Source organism: Bufo gargarizans, chromosome 3 (assembly GCF_014858855.1).
Source record: "Bufo gargarizans isolate SCDJY-AF-19 chromosome 3, ASM1485885v1, whole genome shotgun sequence".
In the NCBI taxonomy this organism is placed as follows: domain Eukaryota; kingdom Metazoa; phylum Chordata; class Amphibia; order Anura; family Bufonidae; genus Bufo; species Bufo gargarizans.
The window spans coordinates 370316018-370336098 of NC_058082.1; the positions used below are offsets into that span (position 1 = coordinate 370316018).

General features: G+C 41.2%; 1 protein-coding gene across 6 annotated transcripts in view; it reads right to left on the reverse strand.

Annotated features, from left to right (window-relative positions):
* Positions 1–2391: 2391 nt before the first annotated feature.
* The window catches only part of AHCYL1 (adenosylhomocysteinase like 1), a 97212-nt gene continuing 79522 nt past the window's right edge, over positions 2392–20081 (reverse strand). For 4 of the 6 annotated variants that reach the window (XM_044288088.1, XM_044288087.1, XM_044288085.1 and 1 more), the window contains exons 13-17: positions 16646–16744; positions 14426–14494; positions 5451–5529; positions 5163–5283; positions 2392–3356 (exon numbers count right to left, since the gene is read on the reverse strand). In XM_044288088.1, the coding sequence (XP_044144023.1) occupies positions 3350–3356; positions 5163–5283; positions 5451–5529; positions 14426–14494; positions 16646–16744 (375 nt within the window). In that variant the 3' untranslated portion in view covers positions 2392–3349. Of the gene's footprint in view, positions 3357–5158; positions 5284–5450; positions 5530–14425; positions 14495–16645; positions 16745–20081 lie in introns of those variants that run through there. The other 2 variants (XM_044288089.1, XM_044288084.1) reach the window with 1 other exon arrangement.

Below are 20081 nucleotides of genomic sequence, written 5' to 3' on the forward strand. Positions count from 1 at the left end.
ATAAAGCCAAATTGTGCATTCACATTTTAGGAATATGGCATTTGCTGGAGATATCATTAGAAGTTATTGTGTGGAAAAGCAGGCCAAATCCTAGCAAAGAATCACATTCTTCTAAATCTAAAATACGGATCTAAAAGCTCCGCCTGTGGAGGAATAATGGAGCACAAGCCTGAGATATTTTGATTCAAGGATAAAAGCAAAGCTTATGGTGTCCACACTCTGAGCTCACAGTGTTATACACAGTTGTGCGTACAGTGCAAGGGTTATCTAGGAAAACTATTTTCGTCAGAAAGGCAGGTGACCTCCAGTGAGACCTGCAAGGAAATGCCATGTTTCCACTGTACAGTACATTACCAACTTGAAGACACTGATGTGTGTCAACAACAGCAATGACATACAGAGTAGTCACACTGGAGAAAAATGCACATCCTTTTTTGCCTCTTGTATACATTTTTTTTAAACATTTTCCTACAGCTCCCATAAATGTTCCCCTGTATTTTTCATATTTTGTCATGTGTGAAGTCTCTTGACAGCTTCAATGATTGTATACATATACCGTAGAACAAGCAGCTGATCCTTACCCTGGGCTGAAGAACGGCTGTCACTAGGTTTGGAGCCACTAAATTAACCTCATGTGGTTATGCAGCCCAGGTTCTGATGGGTGGCAGACTCATCTCTGGTTAATACATAACTTCTTGTATTCATTTAAAATGTATCTCACCCAATAGATATCTCTGCTATATCACTTTCCCCAAGTACCACAATTTATTAAAACTGCCTTATTCTAAAGTTATTAGCTGACCACTGAACCCTGTGGCGAATCGGTTTTGATATTCAGTTGCTGTAGGTTACGTCCTGCATTGGAGCCTTGTAATGTGGGACGTACAAGCGTAATTGATAAGAACAAGGGTCGTGGTTAGTGTCACATGTCCTGCTGATGTCAGGACACATCTTACTGGCCATGGGCATGATGGGACACACAACAAAGAAGTAGGATTCAAGCATGGGGGATAAGAGCAAACTGCAAATGAGGTAAATTGGAAAAAATAAAATAAATCAAGGAGGAATTGGAGCTAGAGTAATTCATGAAAATACACTTTAGGGCTCATGCCCAAGAACATATTTTTTGTCTACATCTGATCTGCATTTATTGCGGGTTGGATGCGGACCCATTCACTTTAATGAGGCCACAAAAAAATGCGGCCAGCATCCGTATGTCTGTTCCGCGGCCACACAAAAATATAGAACATGTCCTATTCTTGTTCGCTTTAGTGACTAGGATAGGACTATTTAATTATGACCTGGATGCTCTGTTCCGCAAAATGCAAAACAGGCAACGGTTGTGTGCATAAGCCCTTAGAGTGAGAAGTAGTTTATGGCACAACATCTTTAAACAATGCAGAAACGGTTTTCATATGGACAGGTCTGGAATGTTAAACCCAAATCAAACAAACATACTGGTGGTTTAGAAGGCTCGGCTCCCTTTAAAACCAAGGTGATGAAAGAAGAGCATCACTAACCTGGGCAAAACACTTGCTATTTAGCTTTAGAACATTTGGTGGCCAATATTCCTTAAAGGCTATGTACATCTTAGAGGCAATTTGTACTAATTTTGAGGTAAAAATAATTTTTTACATTGGCCTTTATTAAAAATACGGCGTCCTTTTTTCTGTAGAGCTGAGATGCTCTAGTAACACCCTTTGGATTTTCTCTCTTTTCCGTCAGACCAGTAGCAGACGGACTCCTTATCTCTGCTCTTTGATATTATAAGCACTCATAGCTCAGTTCTTATCTTACTAATAAGAATGTGGCTTAAATAAGTGTTTATGAACTCTCAGTAATTTAGGCTACTTTCACACCTGCGTTCGGTGCGGATCCGTCTTGTATCCGCACAGACGGATCCGCACCGATAATGCAAACACTTGTATCTGTTCAGAACGGATCCGTTTGTATTATTCTTTAAAAAAAAGTCCAAGTCAAAACAGATCCGTCCTGACTTACATTGAAAGTCAATGGGGGACGGATCCGTTTTCAATTGCACCATATTGTGTCAGTGAAAACGGATCCGTCCCCATTGACTTACATTGTAAGTCAGGAAGGATCCGTTTGGCTCTGCATCATCAGGTGGACACCAAAACGCTGCAAGCTGCGTTTTGATGTCCTCCTCCAGAGCGGAATGGAGGCGGAACAGAGCCAAACTGATGCATTCTGGACGGATCCTTATCCATTCAGAATGCATTGGGGCAGAACTGATCTGTTTTAGGCCGCTTGTGAGAGCCCTGAAACGGAACTCACAAACGGACCCAGAAACGCCAGTGTGAAAGTAGCCTTAGAGATAAGGTTTTAAAGGGAAAGTACCAGTCACACAACTAGAAAACAGTTAACCCTTTGGGACAGAACAGCACAATATTTTTAATAAAGGCAAATTGAAAAAAAAGTTTTTTTTTTGCTAAAAATGAGTAACATGCAAGAATAAAAAAAATGCCTCCGAAGGAGTACATAGCCTTTAAGTACTCTCAATTCCTTCATGTCCAGCTCTGCTCATACACAAACATAACACTAAATAATGAAAAATAAAAGCGGTACCATAGTGAATTAAGGCAACAAATTTAAGCTCATAGGAAGTATTCTTTGTACTTAAAAAAAAAAAAAAAAGCTTGAAGGTGAAGGATAACGTAGATCTGCTTTGGCCTATCACATATGCAGGCTGGAAATGCATACCACCAAAGCAGCCTCAGGGAACAGTATTATACTTTATAATTATACACTAATTATATTTTGTTCAGAATCATGAAAAGATTATTATATTTTTAAGAGAACTCACCTTTTCGAGGCAAAGTAACAAGAGTAAAAGGAAACCATTCTCTTACTATTTTTGGTGATTTCAATTTCGACAATGGTTCCTTTATAAACCCTAATTTTCCACTTTCAAGGTTGCTGGCAAACTACTGAAGACTAGGCACCAGGGAAGTATATAAAGTGGTGTGATCTGACAGTGAAACGACATTTAATGTGATAGGAGCAGGCAGCTGCATGCATAGTGGAGTCTACCATAATTCTGCAGATTTTCTTTTAAAATAACAACTGTGTTACTGGTTTAATATATTGTAAGATTCAGGTGATGCGTCCCCGTTAAGCTTAAATACTGTCATTGGAATATAAGGATTACATTCCTGGAGTTCTGTATTGTGAATTAATCATGTTTCTTCCCATATACTGTATGGAAGTGGAAACATGTATCCAGGAAACTAACAAGATAGAAATATAGGAACACACAGACAAATGGGGCTGGTGGTTTTCTTCTAAAGCTGTCTTGGGATTTCACAGGCAAGTTGTCCAATTTCAAGTATTAGTATCTACAACAAAATGATACACACAGAAAGTTAAAAGACAGCAATATAAATACACATATCTAGTAAACACCATAAAGCTGGAAGAGACATTTAAGATGCATTCACACGACCGTAGTGTTTCGCGGATACCAGCCGCTTGTGTTCCGCAATTTGTGTCTGCACAAGGCTGCAACTATAATAGAAACTGCATATTCTTGCCCGCAATAGTGGTCAAGAATAGGACATGTTCTATCTTTTTTGCGGAGCCGCGGAACCTGCACCACGGATGCGGACAGCACGTGGTGTGCTGTCCGCATCTTTTGCGGCCCCATTTAAATTAATAGGTCCGCAGATGTGGACTCATTCATACGGCTGTCTTATAGAGATTTTAGCCGGACACTGAATTCACACTACACACACAGCAAGTCTGTTCTATTAAGGCCTCATGCACACGGCTGCGGACCCATTCACTTGAATAGGTCTGAAATCTGGAAGATGCGGTGCGGAACGGAAGCACAGATCGGAACCCCATGGAAGCACTACAGAGTGCTTCCGTGGTGTTTCTCTCCATGCCTCCGCACCGCAAAAAAATAGAACATGTTCTATTTTTTTCGGTGCGGACAGATCACGGACCCATTCAAGTTAAATGGGCCTCGATCCATCCCGGCCGCCGCACAGATGTTGTCCGTGTATTGTGCATGAGGCCTTAATGTTGGGAATCAAAGAATCTCAAGTGAATTTTACCTTGTGGGACTAATAAATACAGTAAAATAACTTTAACTGTAAAAAAAAAGGACAAAAATTACATATTTTACCATAAAAATGTCCACCTCCATAAGCACCCAAACCGCAGGTATCACGTTTTTTAACCCGCAAAGTGAAGGCAGTATAAAAAAACCTCAATGCCAATTCTGCCTCCAAAAAATGGAATACAAAGTGGTCAAAAAGTGGTTTGCAGTTGTTTTTTGTTAAAAAACATTCTACTATGCCAATGTAGTAATCCATAAGAAAACTATGGGTCACAGGAGTTCAGCCATACCTCCCTCCTCTTTCTCACTGACTATGTGTGTCTGTAAGACAAGTGGACAGGCACAACCCCAATTTGTCCTATCTGTAGAAGCGCAAATCCCCTTTTCTAAGCCTCAACCCTAGATGAAGATGACATAACAGGAGATTTAGGCTACTTTCACACTTGCGTTGTTGTTTTCCTGATATTGAGATCCGGCTGTCAATACCGGAAAAAACATTTCTGTTTAGTCCTCATGCTTTCTGAATGGAAAGAGATCTGTTCAGGATGTCTTCCTTACTGGCAGCATACCGTTTTGTGACTGGACACAAAAACGGGGAAAAAAAGGATCCAGCACTAAAAACAATGTAAGTCAACGGTGACTGATTGTTTTTTTTCTTTTGAACCTAAAAACCTGACCCATCATCCACTGACTTTCAACGTATTTTGTGACGGATGCGTTTTTTTCTGTTTTGATTTCACATAACCGCATCTTAATGGAACAGGTGCCCCCTCATGTGCAAAATCAATCCGGATCAGTTTAATTCCAGCATTGAGATCCTCTGCCGGATCTCAATACCGGAATTAACAACGCAAGTGTGAAAGTAGCCTAACCCATTTGTTCTCGGCAGTATGTCTACAAGAATATTGGTGTCAGCATCATGCAGAAATTATTGTAGACTGTCAAACAGTGAGGGCAGCTATACTTAGTATTTAGTGTTCCTTTAAGATATAAGAATACCATATATCAGCAGTAGAGTCTGTATTGTATTATTATAGTCAGATTTAGATTATCTAGGCTATCTTTCATTATAAGATTTTACCTGTAGTAGTTCGGTTTAAATGGTCCATTCTTGTTGAGTCCAAGATATTTGGCTTGGTCATCAGTTAACTCAGTTAAATGAGCATCAAAGGAAGGCAGATGCAAGCTGGCGACATACTCATCTTGAGAAAGGAATATTGAGATGGTTATTAAGTGCTCTTCAGCATTCAAGGTACTTTGGAGGTATTTGTACAATGTGAGAATGTTGGACAGTTTATTGGTAATCCTGTGAATAAACAAGCGCTAAGCTCTCCAGTGTATAAAATGTATCTACTAATATACAGCTTACCCATTTTCTTAGGTAGCAGGTACACATCCTGCTTGTATCTGCCTTCAGGGGCGTTGTACAGTTCAATTAATGCTAATGCCTATGGAGAAGAAAGATATTTTAAAGAGGTTTTCTGGGACTACAATATTAATAGTAGAGGTCCAACTCCCGGCACCCCTGCCGATTAACGCTTTTAAAGGGGGTGCCCCCCTTATTACCCTATGTACCCTTATTTTCACCCAGGCAGCCCCCCCTGAGGCTAGCATCGGAGCATCTCATGCTCTGATGCGCAGGGCACGGGATCTTTTGTTTATCATAACACACTGTGGAAACTGTGGCAGTGCTAAATCCCGCCCATCGGTGCCGGTGATGTCACTGGGCTTCCTGGCAGCCCCATGGAGAGCCCTGGTACGTCACCGGATCTAAAAAAAATGCCTTTGCCCTTCGATTTAGCGCAGGGCAAAAGAGAGCATCGGAGCATGAACTGCTCCGATGCTCAAGTAAGGGGGGCTGCCGGGGTGAAAATTGAGGTATGTCCGGCTTCAGCTATGAACCCAGACAACCTCTTTAAGAGGCTGTAGCCTCCTCACAGCATACCAAGCACAGCGCCGTGCAGTGTATAGTGGCTGCACTTGGTATTTGCACACAGGCCATGTGACCGATGAACATGATGTCACTGGCCTAGGAAGAGGCTGCAGCAGCCTCTACAAATAACTGATCGTCAGGGGGAGTCGGTCCCTCACTGATCTGATATTGATTACTTGTCCTGAGGATAGGTCATCATATGGCACTACCAGAAAAGCGCTTTAACAACACATACAGCATATTGGATTTGGAAGAAATGAAATATGTTTTTTTCAGGACAATTTAATAGGATGTTCCAAATACACCATTTAATCACTATCAGGTTAGTCATAAGATAAGTATCTCCATCCCCTACTATTATCACACTCAATTGAGAACAGCCATGCCCATGCATCTAACAAGGTAGTGAATTGTGGCAGCCCTCCGGCAGAGCAGTATTAAGATATGCAAATGTATACATAAGGCAACATTCATCCCACTCATCTAAAACAGTATCTTTTTGGCCTCTGAGCAGGTACCTTTGTATCCTGTATAGTGATTTGTGATCCTGCCTGAAGAAGGAGCCTTCTGCTCTGAAAGCTTGCAATATGATTTTTGCTGGTTAGCCGAAGGCCAAAGGTACTCAACATCAGTTTTTTTCTGGCTAAAACGGTATTAGGCAATTTTGCTACACATTTTTTCTTACTGTATAGGAACGTGCAGCGTACTGTACTTCCCTATGCAATGGGCCAACGCAATAAAGTATACCACACAATATCTTTTTTTTTTTTTTTAACAGTGTAGCCAATGGATGACATATGACATTGTATATGTGTAGTAGTAGTATAAAATATTTGAATGCTGTGTATGCAGATCCTTATACAAAAGAAGAGAATACCCTGCCCGTGAGCGCTAGTAATCATATACCCTGTAACATGCACCCCATTATTTTTTCTTCAAGTCACTGAAACCTTGCTTTAACAAACTGTGGGGAAAAGTCACTAAGACTGCCATTTTGTAACCTGCAGCTCCTGAACCATCATGACAAAACCTCCAACCTGTACTCAATCTCACTGCACACTAATCTAATACAAACCACCAACCACATCAAACTTTACATTTATGTTGTATATGTATGGTATGAAAATGTATATATACTCCTTGAACGTTTCCAAATTTTTTCACGTTACACCCACAAACCTAAATGTATTTTATTGGGATTTTATGTGATAGACCAAACAAAAAGTAGAAAGTATGTGTGAAGTGAAAATAAAATGATACATTGTTTTCCAAATTTTTAAGAAATAAAACTCTGAAAAGTGTGGGGTGCATTTGTATTCAGCCCCCTGTACTCTGATAGCCCTAAATAAAATCCACTGAGACCAATTGCCTTCAGAAGTAAATAAAGTCCACTTGTGTAATTTATTCTCAGTATATCCCCACTGGGAAACATGATGTGCTATGGGGAAACTTCAGCAGTGACAGGGAAGCTGGTCAGAGTTGATGGAGCTAAATACAGGGCAATCCTGGAGCAAACCAGGTAGGAGCTGCAAAATACTTGGGACTGGGGCAGAGGTTCACCTTCCAGCAGGAGAATGACCCTAAACATACAGCCAGAGCTACAATGGAATGGTTTAGATCAAAGCATATTCATTGTGTTAGAATGGCCCAGTAAAATTCCAGACCTAAATCCCGTTGAGAATCTGTGGTAAGACTTGAAAATAGCTGTTTACAGACCCTTTCCATGCAATCTGACTGAGTTTGAGCTATTTTGAGAAAAAGAATGGGCAAAAAGGTCAGCCTCTAGATGTGCAAAGCTGGTAGAGAGATACCCCAAAAGACTTGCAGCTGTAATTGCAGTGAAAGGTGGTCCTACAAAGCATTGACTCTGAATACAAATGCATGCCACACTTTCCAGATTTTTATTTATTACATTTTGAAAACCATGTATCATTTTCTTTCCACTATACACATGCTTTCTACTTTGAGTTGGTCTATTACATAAAATCCCGATAAAATACATTCAACCACTTCCCGACAGCAGGGCACCCCAGAGAGAAGGCAGGGACCGTTCCTGTGTGTCCCTGCCTTCTAGATCACTGTATACACAGCACTGAAGTAGCACTGTGTATACCGAAAAGAAGCAATGTGCTGTTTCCTGCCCGGCCCGGTGGTCATGTGACTGCCGGGGGAGTGCAGGAGCAGTCGGGTCTTCCATAGAGTCTGTACAGCTCAGTATTAGGCCGAATGCACACGACCTATACGAGTGTATTACTGTAGTGCAGCGGCGTCATAGCAACCAATGACGCCGTGTGCTCCTGCTGTCAGCAGGAATCCAGGCCGGCATACCACGGACTGCTCACGGCCGCGGAACACGGCCGTGTGCATTTGGCCTTATGCTGTACAGGCTCTCTGGGGGGTATAATTCCCCTTTAACTGGGGCGACTGTGTCAGCCCCAGTTACAGGAGAAATCAATAGTGAATTTATTTTTTAAATAAATGAAGTTAACCCTTAGGATACCAGAGGTTTTTTTGTTTTCATTATTTTTCCCTATTTTCCGTGAACCATAACTTTTTTATATTTCCGGTCACATAGCTCTATGAGGGCTTATTTTTTGTGGGACAGTTGAACTTTCTAATGCCACCATTAATTATGGTATAAAATGTAGTTGAAAGCAGTAAAGAATTTCCAAATGGGGTGGAATTGGAAAAAAACCACACCGTTTTACGTGTTTCGTTCCCACAGTGTTTTGTTTACTGCAAAACTGACCCATGCTTTTCATTCTCTGGGTCCCTACGATTACAACGATACCCCATATGTTCAAATATAGGAAAACGTGTGGTGGCTCACCTGTTGTGTCAAATAGTTTAGGTGCTCTGCTAAAAAGGTTTTCCCTGAGAACCCTGTAAAGTCAGAAAATGTGAATGGTTTTGTATAGCAGGCACTCTACCATCCAGAACTGTACTGATATAGTGCACAAAGAGAGGTATAATGAAAGGATGTATATCACAGTAACCAATTAATTAGGTGTATTAACCACTGGAGTAGATAAAACAATGTATAAAATCATAGAAAAAGTTTCATACCGGAAATTTCTAAAAATAATTTATTACAGTAAATAAAATTAAATAAAATACCCAAAGTATAAAATATTCTGGATCAGTTAATCAATAGTTATGATTCAATATGTCCATTTACAGAAATAATAGTTCAGTGACTGTGAAAAAAAATAAAAAAATAAACTAGGGCCAATGTTTGAGAAAAATGAGTGAATAACTAAAGTCCAGTGACTGTGGAAAAATGTATTAAGATAACTCAAAATTGGTAGGAAGAATTATAGAAACATGACTTGAGTCTATAAGTGTAAGGCTACATGCACACGACCGTATGCGTTTTGCGGTACGCAAATTGCGGACTCGCAAAAAAATAAAAAAATAATGGATGCCATCCGTACGCCATTCATGCGGATCCATTGTAACAATGCCTAAAACGTACAAGAATAGGACATGTTCTATTATTTTTTTTTGCAGGGCTACGAAACAGACATACTGACATACTTTTTTGCGGACCCATTAAAATGAATGCCGCATTTCAGGGCTTACATGTACCCTTCCTCAGTGGTACATGAATGCAATCTCTTGTGCTGTCTTTAAATAATAGTTCCTTTCTGGCGGGAATCATCCCGGTGGGGACATTTAGAAAATCCAGAATGGATTAGCTTAAAGGGATTCTGTCACCAAGTTTTGGGCTATAGAAATGCGGACATGCACGGCTAGATCGCCGCTAGCATGTCCGCAATATACCTGTGCTTTTATCTTTAAAAAAAGATTTTAGAGATATGTAAATTAGTCTTGTAGGTACCCAAGGGTCTGTACGAATCTTCCTGGTGCCCAGCCATGCCCGCCTGTGAGGGAGCCCAGCACCGCCTATGTCCTCCGAATCTCCTCCTTTCATCACCGATAGATTGCCGTGATCTCGCAATGCGAGAGCTCGTGCATGCGCAGTGCCGGTATAGTGTTCCTTCCCTGTGCTGGCATCAGCCTCAGGGAAAGAACTGCGCATGCGCAAGCTCGCGCATCGCGAGATTACGGCAGTCTGTCGTTGATGAAAGGAGGAGATTCGGAGGACACAGGAGGTACTGGGCTCCTTCACAGGCGGGCGTGGCTGGGCACCAGGAAGGTTCGTATAGCCCCTTGGGCACCTACAAGACTAATTTACATATCTCTAAAATCCTTTTTTAAAGAAAATAAAAGCACACAGCCCTATAGGACAGGTACATCGCGGACATGCTGGTGGCGATCTAGCCGTGCATGTCCGCATCTCTATTGCCCAAAACTTGGTGACAGAATCCCTTTAATCTCAGATACATAGCGCATGTAATACATGATATATCAAAAATATATATATATATATATATATATATATATATATATACATACACACACACACAAATATAAATATATATATATATATATATATATATATATATAAATATATATATATATATATATATATATATATGAAATAAAAGTTCTTTGGTGGTAGTATATATGTAACAATCTGCATGATACATTTTAACATTCTTTTTAAATATATTATACGTTGTATTGGCTATAAGGCTGATTGGTGACTTTTTGGGATAAGAGAAGCAATGAAAAAATGGCAAATTGTCCATTTTGACCCTTTTTTCCGTTACGCCATTCGCTGTATTGGAAATGTTTTTAAAAATTTTAATAGTATGGGCATTTCGGTCGTGATGATACCCATGATTTTTATATTTATTGTTATTTAGGTATTTATTTTTGAATTATACGGAAAGGGGGGCGATTTAAACGTTAATATTTTTGTTAATTTTTTGTGATCATTTTGAAGCTCATATATGAGCCTATAAATAATGTTTTCTTATCTTTTATTTTGTTCTATCAGGGACTTTTACATTGACATTTAAACCTTAATATGCTTATTTCTTATCCTGGCCTGCCATCTGGTGGCAATAATAAGAATTGCAGCATGAATACTATCAGCCTCATCAGCTAGGCTGAAAGTATTCAGAGCAACTACCGATGCCAAATGGGGCATCGGTAGCAAGCTCGCCCTTCTGGGTTTTTGCGCATTTAGATGTCGTGATCTCACTTTATCACGACATCTAAAGACTTTAATTTCCGCGATCGGCATTATTGCCGGTCACGGTAATTAGCCACAGGTCTATTAGCCGCAGGTCTGTGAAACAGCAGAGGTATGCCAGCCATGGCGTGCGCTGCATGTGCGAGAGGGCGCCATGTTTACACATTGCTCCAGTGCCGTACATGTACGGCGCTGGTAGCGAAGGGGTTAAATGTCCCCCAGAGGTCTTGTATGACCTAATGGGGGACATAAAGTGTTAAATAAATAAAAAATTGTGTTTAAAAAAAATATAACATTTTACATGTAAAAAATATTTTTCCCCAATGAAGCCATTAAAAAAATTGAAAAAGATAAATAAAATAGACATATTTGGTATTGCCGCCTCCATGACGACCGGCTCTATAAGAATATCACATCATCTACCCCATTAGGTAAACTCCGTAAAAATAAATAAATAAACCTTACACCATAATTTTTTTTTAAGTTATCTCACCTCCCAAAAAACAATGTTAAATCAATCAAAAAGTTGTATGTACCCCAAAATGGTAGCAATAAAAACGTCACCTTATCCCACAAAAAAGCCCCCACATAAGACCATAGTCAGAAATATTTTAAAAATATTGTTCTAAGAAAATTGCAACACAAAAACATGTTTTTTTTTCTAAAAATGCTGTATTGTGTAAAACGTAAAAAAGAAAAGACATTTGGTATTGCTACGTCCGTAACAACTGGCTCTAAAAAATATCACATGATCTACCCCATCCAGTGAATGGCGTAAAAAAAAATAAAAGAGTTGTATGTACCACAAAATTGTAGCAATAAAATAGTCACTTCGTCCTGCAAAAAAACAAAATATGGCTCTAAGAAAATGGCAACAGAAAAACATGATTTTTTTTCTAAAAATGTTCTTATTATGTAAAACGTAAAAAAAAAAATACAAAATTGACATATTTGGTACAGAAATATCACATGATCTATCCCATCAAGTGAACGGCGTAAAACAAAAAATTTGAAAAAAAGACACCAAAACTGCTTTTTTTTGTGACTTCACCTCACAAAAAATGACATAAAAAGTGACCAAAAAGCCAAATGTACTAAAAAATGATGCCAATAAAAACAACAGCTTGTCCCGCACAAAATAAGCCCTCACACATCTCAGTCAACAAAAAAAATAAAAAGTTATCGCTCTTAAAAACCATGACAGAAAATTCCATGTTAGAAAATCCAGGTGCCGCTCCTTCCCTTCTCAGGCGTATTGCCAAATAACAGTTTACGACCACAATTGGGGTGTTACTGTATTCAGGAGAAAATGGATAGCAAATTGTGGGGGGATATTCTCTGGTTATCTTTTGTGAAAAAGAATGTTTGGGGCTAAAGCACCATTTTCTTCTAAAAAAGAAATAAATTATTTATTTCATTTTCACAGCCAAGTATTATAAATTCTATGAAACGCCTGTTGGGCCAAGTGCTCACTACACCCCTGAAAAATTCCTTGGGTGGTGTATTTTACAAAATGTGGTGACTTTTTGGGGGTTTTCACAGTGGGGTTACCTCAGGGTCTCTTCAAATGCAACATAGCACCCTAAGACCATTCCAGCAAAATCTCCCCACCAAAAACCATATGGCGCTCCTTGCCTTCAGTTTCATGCAATGTGCCCATACAGCAGTTTATGACCACATATGGGGTGTTTCTGTAAACTGCAGAATCAGGGTAATAAATATTGAGGTTTGTTTTGTTGTTAACCCTTGATGTATTTTTAGGAAAACATTTATTAAAAATGGAAAATCTGCTTAAAAAGTTTGAAATTTCACATCTATTTTGCTTTTATTCCTGTGGAATACTTTAAGGGTTAACAACATTTCTACAACCAATTTTGAATAGTTTGAGGAGTGTAGCTACTGAAGTGGGGTCATTCATGGGTGGTTTCCATTATGTAAGCTCCTCAAAGTCACTTCAGAACTGAACTGGTCCTTCAAAATGTTGATTTTGGAAAATTTCAAAAAAATTAAAAAAACTGCTTCTAAAATTCTAAACCTTCCAACGTCCCAAAAAATAAAATAACATTACCAAAATGATGCCAACATAAAGTAGACATATGGTGAATGTTAAATAATGAGTATTTTATGAGGTATCACTATCTGTCTTAAAGAGGACCTTTCATGGTTTAGTATTAATTGCGATAAACACCTTTACTTGGGTGGCTGATGCTGCCACCCTGCCTGATTTTTTAAAATATCACAATTGCGCTATGCCCCCCCCCCTCCTTGCATTTTTTGCGCTCAGTATGCCAATTCTGAGCATCGGTACAACGAGGAGGAGACGCCAGGGTTTCTCAATGCGCGTCTCCTTCTCCCTGGCTGTGCCACGATCCAATCACAGCAGAGGGCGTCACAGCCAGAGAGAAAAAAATAAAGACTCGCCAAACCATGAAAGGTCCTCTTTAAAAGCAGAGAGATGAAAATGTAGAAAACAGTGATAAAAAAAAAAATATAATTCATTAACTTTTGTATTTTTTTTAAAAAGAATAAATTAAGGTAAAGCATATTGACTCAAATTTACTATTAAACATGAAGTACAATGTGTCATAAGAAAACAATCTCTGAATGGCTTGGATAAGTATAGGCGTTCCAAAGTTATTACCACATAAAATGACATGTCAGATTTGCAAAATTAGGCCTGGTCAGGAAGGGGGCAAATGTCCCAGTCTGGAAGTGGTTACGTTTGTGGGTGTAATGTGAAAAAATGTGGAAAAGTTCAATGGATATGAATACGTTTTCAAGGCACTATATGTGTGTGTGCAGTCATGTGGTCTACGCAATGTTCAAAGTCAGGACTGCTAGATTTGAGGGCTATTCTTTGAAACAAGCTCTCCCTTCTGACTTACATGTGGTGGAGGGAGTCTGAAGTGGAGTACCATGCTCTTTTTCACATTAACTTGTAAGTGGGTCAAAACAAAAAATACAGTCCAGGGCGCCACTGCTCCTTCGCCAATCTCTTGTTCAATTCACAATGTGCCATCATTTTTTTTTACCTTCGCTTTATTTATGATACTATTATGTGTGAAACAACATTCACAATAGAATTATAAAAACCTTACATTCATGTCATTATGTCCTTCATACTACTTTAAGGACCATGCATTCATCGTGCTCCCGATTCTTGTGCACTCGGCTGGCGTCTTTTCCACAAGCATAGTCTGTAGGCCAGCATAGTGCACTCGCCGCAACACTTTGATGGTCACAAACTTTTTTTTCATGTCATTGAGCAAATAAAAGAAACCTATAAAATCAGAGTTTGTCAACTTACCTCTGTAGTTGCAGTTATTGAAAGTACAAATGTTGGAATGGTTGAGCAACTCAGATTGAGCAGACGACCCTGGAGGACACAATATAGTTAGTATATCATGAAACTACTTCCACCACTTCTTCATAGTCCTCTTTGAACTTGATGACCAGTTTGTGTATTATCCCTTTCTACTTTTGTAGTTACCCAGAGAGATTCTCCTGAGTTCTAAGGATCTTAACTCTATAGTTGGTCTTAGGCTACTTTCACACTTGTGGCAGAGTGATCTCCCTGCCGGATCCGGCAAAATGTATGCCAACTGATGGCATTTGTAAGACTGATCAGTATCCTGATCAGTCTTAAAAATTCCTGATCAATCAGAAAAATGCATTGAAATGCCGAATCCGTCTTTCCGGTGTCATCCGGAAAAACGGATCCGGCATTTATTTTTTTCGGTCTGTGTAGACAGATCCGGCTTTCTGGTATTTTGAATGCCTGATCCGGCACTAATACATCCAGGCAAGTCTTAAGTTTTTTCGGCCGGAGATAAAACGTAGCATGCTGGGTTTTATCTTTTGCCTGATCAGTCAAAATGACTGAACTGAAGACATCCTGATGCATCCTGAACGGATTACTCTCCATTCAGAATGCATGGGGATAAAACTGATCAGTTATTTTCCGGCATTGAGCCCTTTGACGGAACTCAGTGCCGGAAAATAAAAATGCAAGTGTGAAAGTATCCTTAATTTTCTCTATGTGTTAGAAACTAAGAGTCGATCTTAGAGACTGTGCACTAAGCACACACATGATATATCACCATTACATACTGTATTCTTATAGAACATGGCCAAAGCATTGTATTGCTCCCTCTCTAAATACACCCACCATTGCTGATACCATTGGTTTTTCAAATCTAATATGTAAAACTAATGTGTTTTGCACCACTGAGGTAGAATGATGTGTTAAATGGTCACTAACTTATTACACAACTTTGCATAAACCGATAGTAAAAGTGACCACAATAAACTTTGTAATGTTTTATTAGAGAGAAATGTCTACCCCGTTATCAGCTGTTTATCTCCCCCCACCAATTGCCTTTCAATTTCAAAAATTCCCCATCCATTTCTGCAGGAGGCTCATAGTACAAGTGTCAATGCAAGTCTATGGAGAGGGGATGGGGAAAGAGTGAGCAGGAGCTGAGGAGACAGGCACAGACAAGCAGACTGCACAGCTATATAGGAAGCCTATAGCTCAGCACAAATGATACATTCACAAAAATACATGTCAGTACTTCTCTTTAATGGTATCAAGGGGCTCCTTAAGAAATAGTTAGGAAGGAGATTTTCCTCCATTTACTGTGTGTGCAGTGGTTGGTAGCTAGTCTTCACCTACCATGTCTAAGGGAAATGCAAACTAGATATTCAGCAAGTACAGAGGAAAACCAGAAACCAGTCATATAATGGCCAGAAATATTCCTCATGTTCACACATTATACTACCGATTAATGCACATTTTGTTGAAAGCTCATGGCCGCTTTAGGCTGCGTTCACACGGGCGAGATTTCCGCGCGGGTGCAATGCAGTAGGTGAACGCATTGCACCTGCACTGAATCCTGACCCATTCATTTCAATGGGGCTGTGCACATGAGCGTTTTTTTTCATGCATCACTTCTGCAATGCTTTAAAATCGCAGCATGCTCTATATTCTGCGTTTTTCACGCAGCCCTGGCTCCATAGAAGTGAATGGGGCTGCGTTAATAACGCATTGCATCTGCAAGCAAGTGCGGATGCAATGCGTTTTTCACTGATGGTTGCTAGGAGATGTTGTTTGTAAACCTTCAGTTTTTTATCACGCGCGTGAAAAACGCATCAAAACGCATTGCACCCGCGCGGAAAAAACTGAACAACTAAACGCAATTGCAGCCAAAACTGCCTGAACTTGCTTGCAAAATGGTGCGAGTTTAACTGAACGCACCCTGAACGCATCCGGACCAAATCTGTCACGCTCGTGTGAACTCAGCCTTAAAGGTGTTGGCAAATAGGCAAATACTTAGCATCAGAATAAAAAGCTTTTCTTATAGAAAACATTAGTGCAAGTGGTGCCAGATAATATCACCTCTTAACAATATTTAAACTATAGCATAGAACATAAATTTCATGGAGTAGTGGGGGTACCAACAGTAGGAAACAGAGTCATAAATGTTATTTGAGAGAAAACCCCTTTAGACTTGGGCAGAGCACTTACCTCAGCCAGCAGAACTATCCTCTTTCCATCTGGCCAGATGACATGATCCACTTGAGATCTGATACGTTCCCATGTGAGCTCTGGAGTGCGTAAGCTGGTCTGAAAAGAAAGTTACAGAGCCCTGTTTTATTACGTTTAATTCTAAGACACTTAAAGGGGTTGTTCAATCTGGACATATATGGTATTATTGACAGGCTATGCCATCATTTTCTGATAAGTGTAGCTCTCGCCTCCCATATAAGTGAATGTCGAGCCACCTCTCGATACATGGTCCTGTTCTCGAGATGGAAGTAGTTCCCAGAGGTGGGACCCACACGTATAATTATGGCATATCCTGAGGATAACATTTCAGTATCTGAAGAATGAAGTTTGTGACTAACCACACTTTCTTATTACATCTGCACCTATAATTCTATAGATTGTCACCATACAATATTAACTGAATATTGAATATTCAGCTCAGTAAGTATGGACTATGCAGACTGAGTATCTGAGCGACACATCCATTGAACTCATGCACTGATGAAGACGGACATGCAGTGCTTCTCAGGGAAGAGGCAACCACAAGCTTAGGGACACTTCAGGAGCAGGCAATGAGGCTTAAAGGGCATCTGGCAGCAGATTTGTACCTATGAAACTGACTGACCTGTTACATGTTTCATATTTGCCCCTATTGCTGAGAAAAAAGATGTTGTAATATATGCAAATGAGCCTCTAAGAGCAATGGGGGCGTTGTCATTACACCTAGAGGCTTTGCTCTCTCTGCCACTGCAGCGTACTCTGCACTTTGCCTTTCGGAGAAGACGGGGCCAGGCGTGATCACGTTCACACTGCCTTGCCCGGTTAAAGTGCAGAGGGTGTGGCAGTTGCAGAGAGAGCAAATCCTCTAGGAGTAATGGCAACGCCCCTGTTGCTCCTAGAGGCTCATTTGCATATATTAAAACTTTGTCTTTCTCAGCAATGCAGGCACATATGAACATGGGACCAGAGGTAGCACTACATTTTTTCCAGAAGAGTAAAAGTACTCCTTTTAGCATTTTTGAAGAGTATGATTTTTACAGTAATTCATATACCGTATTTTTCGCTTTATAAGACGTGCTCCCCTTCCCCCCCAAATGCGGGGTAAAAATGGCAGCACGTCTTAAAAAGCAAATTGAGCAATAGAACATGGAGGGCACACCGCAGGCAGTGCTGTACTGCATAGGCACAACAGCCTGCGATGTACCAGTTACATGTGTTGTAGACAGGGCCGCTATCAGGTGCCCAGTCAGAAGCTTCTTGGTGGAGTGCTACTTAGTGAGTGACACTGCCAGGCTACCCGCTGCTTTCATAGTGAGTACTGCTTACAGATTAGTGATTAGTTTAGCAAAGCAGCACCACTGCTAGAGAATAAACTGATCAGATTTTACATGTGACGGCTGCTCTGACTGGGGCCCAGTGTAATGGGGGCAGATCCCCTCATAAACAGTGCTTCATCCACAGATCCCTCCTCTAACAGTCCGCCATCCACAGATCCCCCCTAACAGTGCGCCATCTGCAGATCCCCCTATAACAGTGTGCCATCCACAGATCCCCCCTAACAGTGTGTCATTCACAGATCCCCCCCTAACAGTGCGCCATCCACAGATCCCCCCTATAAGGCTACTTTCACACTTGCGTTCAGAGCGGATCCGTCTGGGGTCTGCCCAGACGGATCCGCTCATATAATGCAGACAATGGGATCCGTTCAGAACGGATCCGTCTGCATTATATTGTAGAAAAAATTCTAAGTGTGAAAGTAGCTGCAGACGGATCTGTCGAGACTTTACATTCAAAGTCAATGGGGGACGGATCCGTTTGAAAATTGAGCCATATAGTGTCAAATTCAAACGGATCCGTCCCCATTGACTTACATTGTAAGTCTGGACGGATCCGCTTGTCTCCGCACGGCCAGGCGGACAGCTGAACGCTGCAAGCAGCGTTCAGGTGTCCGCCTGCTGAGCGGAGCGGAGCCCAAACGCTGCCAGACTGATGCATTCTGAGCGGATCCGCATCCACTCAGAATGCATTAGGGCAGTACGGATCCGTTCGGGGGCCGCTTGTGAGAGCCTTTAAACGGAACTCGCAAGCGGAGCCGCGAACGCAAGTGTGAAAGTAGCCTAACAGTGCACCATTCACAGATCCCACGTAACAGTGCGCCATCCACAGATCCCAACTAACAGTGCGCCATCCACAGATCCCCCCCCTAACAGTGCGCCATCCACAGATCCCAACTAACAGTGCGCCATCCACAGATCCCCCCCCTAACAGTGCGCCATCCACAGATCCCCTCCTAACAGTGCGCCATCCACAGATCCCCCCCTAACAGTGCGCCATCCACAGATCCCCCCCTAACAGTGCGCCATCCACAGATCCCCCCCTAACAGTGCGCCATCCACAGGTACCCCCCCAACAGTGCGTCATCCACAGGTACCACCCTAACAGTGCGCCATCCACAGATCCCCCCCCAACAGTGCACCATCCACAGATCCCCCCTAACAGTGCACCATCCACAGATCCCCCCTAACAGTGCACCATCCACAGATCCCCCCTAAAAGTGCGTCATCCACAGGTACCCCCCTAACAGTGCGTCATCCACAGGCAGGTACCCCCCTAACAGTGCGTCATCCACAGGTACCCCCAAATCACATTGCATAATGTATCCACCATGAGAATCCAAAACATGTTTGAAAAGCCAAGTGTTGTCATGTAAACGTGGCCAGATTGTCCTAACTATATAGTAATACAGATCACATAAGCCATACAGTCTGATCTACAGCATATACACAGTGGGTTACAGAACCCAATTTCATAACCTTTCCCTCTGAGATCAGAGGGCAAAAAGAACAATTATCACACGTTATAACGTGTTGGAGTAACTTTGGTCCTCCTAGCTATCCGTAGCTCCTACTGTGACGTCACACAGCGCTCCGTGCGAGCGCGAGCGAGCAGATTTTTTAAACCAAGCTGTGCCGCCGACCGGGGCAAGTTCAGTAGAAGCAAAACTAATAGGGTTCAGCCATATCCCCTTCATTTTCATTGTGAGAGCAAGAGAAAAGAAGGCACCGGATACTCCGTTGAAACAGACAATAATTCAGAATCAGGTAATTACCATTCTGAGATTGTACTACTGTATACTGTGTTTGTTGGGCACTTACAAACAGTGAAGGTGGACAGGGAGCGCATTGCGCAGTACCTTAATATATAACATAATTATCACATCGATGGTTTATCTTGCGGTATCACATCCCACATCCAGGAAACAGCAGAACGTGTTGGCATTCACTGTTTCAGCAGCTCCCATTGCTGTACATGAGAGCTACGGAAACAGCGTAGCACAGCAAGCTATACCGATTCTGAGTTAGGGAAGATGCATCGCTTTCTGTGCTACGCTGCTTCCATAGCTCTCATGCACCGC